This window comes from Pundamilia nyererei, unplaced genomic scaffold, assembly GCF_000239375.1.
Source record: "Pundamilia nyererei isolate P.nyererei 1_Seehausen unplaced genomic scaffold, PunNye1.0 scaffold00387, whole genome shotgun sequence".
NCBI lineage: Eukaryota > Metazoa > Chordata > Actinopteri > Cichliformes > Cichlidae > Pundamilia > Pundamilia nyererei.
Window position 1 is genome coordinate 384,777 of NW_005187788.1, and position 6,861 is coordinate 391,637.

The 6,861-nt window shown below is 42.4% G+C and overlaps 1 protein-coding gene across 1 annotated transcript in view; it reads right to left on the minus strand.

Annotated features, from left to right (window-relative positions):
* LOC102195301 (uncharacterized) overlaps positions 1 to 6,861 on the minus strand; it is a 14,746-nt gene that overhangs the window by 6,209 nt on the left and 1,676 nt on the right. Inside the window, exons 2-5 of the mRNA XM_005752881.2 lie at positions 3,528 to 3,652; positions 1,995 to 2,655; positions 1,667 to 1,790; positions 1,065 to 1,237 (exon numbers count right to left, since the gene is read on the minus strand). Of these exons, the coding sequence (XP_005752938.1) occupies positions 1,065 to 1,237; positions 1,667 to 1,790; positions 1,995 to 2,655; positions 3,528 to 3,572 (1,003 nt within the window). The 5' untranslated portion in view covers positions 3,573 to 3,652. The remainder of the gene's footprint in view (positions 1 to 1,064; positions 1,238 to 1,666; positions 1,791 to 1,994; positions 2,656 to 3,527; positions 3,653 to 6,861) is intronic.

Sequence of the window (6,861 nt, forward strand, 5' to 3'; positions counted from 1 at the left end):
CTGAAGCCAATTGTACTAAATGCACTAAATGTGCACAGTTATAAGAATGTTTTTCTTTCCATTGTTTTCTATTATTTTAAGTTAAGCAGGACAGAGTTCTTTTAAAGAAAGATTTACTCATATTCTCAAAAGTTAAGCATGACAGGCTTCTGTTTAAGAAAGAGACCTGTTTTATGTGTTAATGTTATTTTGAGCTAAAAATAAATGGCTAAATGATCATTTGTTTCCCATATGGTCATATCACAAAGAATATGCATCTGCTTAAATCAAATTCAAGTCAAATGCTTAAAAAATAATTTCACACACAAAAAAAGAGCTACAAAATTCACCACACTGGGAAGGGTGAAGACAACTGGCCCTGGCCACGAGGTGTCCCTTATTTATTTTTCAGGGAGTTGGCAACCCTAGGTTGCATCCAAAAGGGGTCATTGTTTAAACACCAGTGAAGATTGTCCACAGTGGGACTCCTGATTAGAGAGGAAATAGGCAGAGATCGAGAAATGAGGGAAGGGACAGACGGACGGACGGATAGATAACTAGATCTCTCTCAGGCTGCTGAGGGCTGCAGTCTTTCTTCCTAATCTCCGTGTGCTCACAATTATGTCCACAGTTAGTTAGACAAAGAAAGTATTTTTGTCGATATTCGCCTGAAGTGCAGACTTTCAGATTTAATTCAGTGGGTTTAAAAAAAATAAAATAATCGATATGACATCATATGATATGATACGCTGATTCAAATGGTATTTACAGCTTTCATTGTAAATGAGGCCAAAGGGATCTTTGTGCATTCGGCTGTAAGACCAAAATAAACCCATCAGAGTTACCAAAGAGCTTAGGAGCAGTCAGGTCTACATTCTCAAAAAGGTGAATCCTGGCCAGCTCAGCAACATCAAAGGCTTGGAAACCACAGAAAAAACCAGCGTGGATGACACAGAGACAAATATCCTGCTGGGCTCTGAGAGTTCGAACGACCCATCGTCCAATGAGTAGATAACATCCTCAGCTACAGCCACCCCCGTGCACAGCCTGGTCACGTGAGAGCAGCTTCCGTGTTTTCAGCTTACCTCTTAAACAGAGAAAAGACAAAAAGTCCTCAGTCTTAGGGCGACGTTTGGTCAGACAGGTGACTACAGCCAGGCTGTGGGAGTGGGTATTCTGTGCAGACCTCATCAGCACCAATGGTCCTGGAGAGCTGGGTGGGGACTGAGCAAACTTTCTCTGTGCGTGCAGCCGAGGTCTGCATACATACATCAAGTCAAACCAAACAAGTGCATCTATTAATAATGCAACAAGCATTTAATCCTAATCTCTAGTAAGACACAGTTCAGTGACGACAGAGACTTTAAATGAATTTAGTCTCAAAGTGAATTTCATTTTCTTGATGAAACGCAATGACAGGATTGGTTTTACAAACTGTTGTGCTGTTGTACACAGATGGAGCAAATCACAAAGTATAAATATTCGTCTGTTGCACCAACTCGCGTTCAGTGAGTGATACAGCATCACTCGAGCAGATGAGTGCATACTTTTGGCAACACTGTGTTTATTAGAATCTATTCGAACCTCTTGGGATGTGATTTTTGTTTAAAAACCAGCTTCTGATGTTGGAACATCACAAGTTTGAGAAGCATAAACACAACACACACAAAAACACACTGGTGCCTACCTGTTTTTGGCACAATCATCTTCATCACCACGACTGCTGGTAGGATGGCGTTGTTGCGTCTGTAAGGACCAGCTCCAGTTTGGACCAGCTGCCCGACGCTTGATCGCAGTGTTAACTACCGAGCCTGAAGAGAACAGGCACAAGCCCAGCTGTGTGAGAACTGACCTCCACCTACAGTGTCATGACAATCAAAGTAATAACACGCGATGACACAGACAATCTGCTCGTGGCTAAAGTTTGGGACCAAAACGCTGTTTACTTCCAGCGAGCCTCCAAATAACCCCAAAAACAACATTAGACACACATGCACGCTTGTTGTGTTACTCACCACAGACACTTGTTGGGGTGTGCGACCTCAGAGTCCTGGCTGAGAGAGCAGCTCTCAGTGGCATCTTTGTGTTTTTAGATCTGCACATGTTGTTCAGTGAGTGTGTGTGTTGAGCAGTGTCTGTGCGTTTTGCGGGTTTGGGGTATTTTGAGTTCTGCAGCGACAGCGTGTTTTGTGTTTTATTTGAGCGTAGTGTCCTGGTAGAAGACGTCTTCTGGTCCGTGCAAGTACGCTGCCGAGTGTGTGCAACTTTCCTTTTACACAATTTCATCTGAGTTTGTGTGTTCCGTAGTATCCGAGTACATTTACTTTCTGGAGAGTGCGAGACCCAATTCAAGTGAGCTGTCTGCCGTTTGTTTGTGTGTTCAGCGTGCAGGCGCTTTGAAACGTGCAGGTTTTGTGCAGTACGTGTGTTCGCCTGTGTGTATGTATTTAGCTGTTTGCATGTGAGTCTTTGCTGTTGTGTGTGCATGTTTTTTCTTGCTTGTGTTTTCTTGTGCGCATTAGGTTTTGTCAGTGTCTTTTGCAGAGCATGTGGACACTTGTGCATGTGTGAGTGAGTGTGTGCAGCACGGTGTTTGTCTCTGTATTCCCTGAGAGAAAGGAAGAGAACTTTGCGGACCAGACGTTCTTCACACCACGGCATCCCGTCACTGATGTCCTGCACCACAAAAACAGTGTCTTCACCTTTAGTTCCACGGATTTTGGGGCATCAACACAATTTTTATTTTATCTGTTTACTAAAACGTATTGATGTTACAGGTACAAGTGAAATGTTTCATCCTGAAATCTGAAACATGGCCTGTGGGGAACATTCTGCCAGCTGTGACTTCTCTGACTAGTCTGAAACTGAGTTATGTGGGGATTTACTCAAATACACTTTTCAATTCAATGTTATTTACACAGCGCCAAATCACAACAACAGTCACCTCAAGGTGCTTTATACTGTAAGGTCGACCCTACAATGATATGGACACAGAGAAAAACCCAACAATCATATGAGCCCCTATGAGCAGCTCTTTGGCGACAGTGGGAAGGAAAAACTCCCTTTTAACAGGAAGAAACCTCCAGCAGAACCAGGCTCAGGGAGGGGCGGGGCCATCTGCTGCGACCAGTTGGGGGTGAGAATCCGATATTTCAAATAAACTAGCAAGTCTACCTCTGAAAGGCTCAGAAAGTGGCCCAGTCAGGTTCAGACTTAAATCAAATTGAGATGCTTTGGTAGGACCTTAAACAGGCTGTTCATGCTGAAAAAGCCCTCCAATGAAGAGAGCCAAATCCTTCCACAGCCAAGTGAAAAGACTACTTGCCTCAGACCTGACTGCAGTTCTTGCTGCTGGCACAACCAATGTTTAGGTTTCAGGTGCAATGACTTTTTCCTCCGTTAATAAATCGAATTATTATTTAAAAACTGCATTTTGGATTTACTTATATTATCTTTGTCTGATATTAAAATTTCTTTTATGATCTGAAACAAAAAAGTAATCAGGAACAGGCCACGTACACTTTAAAGAGGAAAGACAGTTTACTTACATATCTTTTTCTGATGACGTTCCGCTTGGGTCTGTCTGTACTCATGTTGCCCAGCAGAGAGTCTGTGTTTTGCCTGTGCTATGTTTTCACTGCAGGGGCTGGAATAAACATTCGTCTGCTTCTTTCTAGATGAGAAGAATTACGAAATGCTCCAATTAAAAAAAGCCATTGGACAGGGCTGCAGTAGAGAGTCACACTATTCAATATGACTTCAAGTAATTTTAAAATCAGTCCATTATGTGGCACAGAGTCACTCATGGTGTGCAAAACCACCAGCTAGTCAAGAAACAGTCGTCTAAAGGAGCAGTGAATCTCACTGGAGACACAGCAGCACTGCGTCTATCTGATGACACAGGTGAGCCAGTGCACTGATTACTCTTCAATACCTGAGGGGAAAAGATTTAATTAGGATAAATTAGACAGCCTGGTTCAAATACAATTCCAAGTGCAGATTGCGTGGAAGAAGACATGCAACTGCCACGGAAACAGACAATTCTTCAATAGACATGAAGTTGTGCTGAGATCTAGACTTGTAGTCCTAAACCAAGACAAAGACAATACCAAGACCAGAGGGTATGAAGACCAAGACAAAGTCGAGACCAAGACAAAAGTCTTTAAACTGCAGCCAGATGCTGCTTCGTTTACAGGTTTCAGGCATATTTATGTGTTTTTGCGATGCACAGCCCTCCTCACCGCTGTCTACTGTCTCACTCACTTACTGAGAGGACGGACGAACGCTTCACTTTTCTGTCGCGTCCATCACCTTCTCTGTTTTTCGCACAATGATATTATCCTATATCCTCGCATGTGATTGGCCACAATATGGAGTGATTGGAGCATAGCTGAGCCGCTGTGTGAGAGCTGAGCAGCCAAAGGAAATTAGGTGAGGAGCGGCTCTCGCTCAAGGGGAGTCGACTCTTCTGATTCACTACTAAGCACTCTGTAAGCACGGCTCTTAGAGCTGATGCTTTTGCACATGACACATTATCGAACGTTACGGTGTGTGTCATGGATGCTGTTGACTCCAAATCTCCCGACCACTATGTCGATCTGAGACAGCGAGACCAAGACAAGACCATCTCTGTCTGATCAAGTCATCCTAATCATGATAACTACCCTAATTGTCACACGTCCGTTTTCTCGTGTAGGTCACATTGACAATTTATAATTCATGATGACGTTATTATAAACATCAGGGTGACAGGCTGTAAACATGAAATCGCGCAGCTGCTCAGAGCGTTGTCAGGCTGCAGGACGGTCGCTCTCCGTTTTTCCTCTCACATGGCCTACTTCTGACAGGAAGTAACCATGGTTACAGGAGGATGCTCTCAAACCCTCGTGATCTAAAAGAGCTCCGGTTATTGATGCAAAATCCAACTATACCCTAGTACTAAAACCTCATAAAAGAAGTATACTGTCTCAGATGCGCGTAATTTCTAGGGGGTTAGGGGGGTTATGACCCCCCCAATAAGCAGACCCACAGTTATCCAGTCAATTCAGTAGGAATAAACAGCAACAGACTGAGCCACGTTAATTAGCTTTTCTGCAGTCTGGTTGAATAATTGGTCGAGTCAGAATATAAAATAAGTTAATACATAGCATGGCTTAAATAATCACATCAAAAACTATAGATCTGGATGGAGTTTGACACGTGCTGATTACATTCTTCATATAACCAGGACAGATGAGAGCACAGGGAGCAGCAGATTGGTTAGACACGGAGAGGCGAGCATCAAACAGACCAGCAAGCAGCCACACAGGAGCCATTATGGCTGAATAAAAACAGGAGCTATGGGGGTACTGACCAAAGTGCTTAAAGCACACACATGTTGATACAGCACTTTATTACTGTGTGGTCCATTTGCTGTTAAAAATGCTTATATTGATGAACTGCAGCAGCTGTGTTACTTTCAGTAGTTCATATTTTTATAATATCACAATTTTAACTTCCTTTGTAAAACCAGTTAATTTGCAGGGTTAGACCATGTATGTGACTGGTCAAATCTGCCAGAGCTGCCGCTTTCATAGGACCATCCTCATGACTGGTTTGGAAAACGTGGCTCAAGCTATCGAGCTGATAAACTCTTGGACCACATATCCTGATTGCCAGTGTCAGCAAAGTGAAGCCAGATAGAGGAAAGCTATCCTGGCTATGTTCAGCCTGCTTTGTAGTGCAGGGACCAGAGGAACCAGGCCAGCATGCTGTTGTTGTTCACTGACTTGCAGCTTGAGACCTGACTCAAGTCAAGTTTGACAATGATTTCAAATGTAAATAATCCTAGCAGCAGATGTCTGTCTCCTTCTGGGCTATCTGCAGTATGTTTCTATATCTAGTCCTGTTCTGTGCACACACCTTCTCTCGGCCAACATATTTACAAGCTCTAATGAACGGGTGAAACTGGAAATATGGTAGGCTATGAGAGAGCATACGAAAGACCTATGTGGTAAGAGGTTGTAGGGACAGTAGGACTCAGAGCACAAACAAAGCTCCATTCAGCTGACTTTCATTATTTTGCCAGCGTTTTATGTGGGTTATAGCATTTTGTTCAATTCAAAGGCTTTCAGACACAGCATATTGATACTGCCAAGTCAGTACATTAATTTAAACTCAATAGCTTACAGTGGGAATTATGAAATAGGAATCAAATAATATCTCCCAACCCCACTACTGTAACCTCTCACTATACTTCTGTCCTCGCTTAACACAAGAGCCTAGCTGTACTGTAAATGCATTCAGACAGATTTACAGCAACCATTACCCCAGGCTCAAGTTTGTTTCTTATAATGGAGGTAGCTAACCTAAGGCAGTTAAACCATCATGTGATTATGCTGTGATTAATTCTCTCATTAGCAGCAATAACGCCGGGCACTCCTCTAAAATCCCCGTGGAAAGGACTAGAGATGGCACGATACCACTTCTTTTTATGTCCGATACCGATATCATAAATTTGCATATCTGCCGATATGCAAATATGGTGCATTTTATAATCAATAAAACTGTTTTTTATAAATATCTTGCTGCATTTTGTATAAGTTCATAGACAAGTTTAAAAAAAACAACCAAACACTAAAGCTATTCTGTTACACCCGTATGCAAAAAAAACCAAAACACTGATCAGCAAAGCTGATCAATCTAATAAACTTAACCCTGCACCATCTTCCCTATTCTGGTATTTTAAAGAGTACTTAGCAGAAAAATTAAACAACCTAAATAATAGGGTTGCAAACTCCTAGCAAAAAAATAATAGGGACCCCCCCCTCCCACCCTTCACCTTGTGATGCTTAATCGACGTAATCAACTTTAATTTAATGCACATGTAAAAAAAAAAAAAAA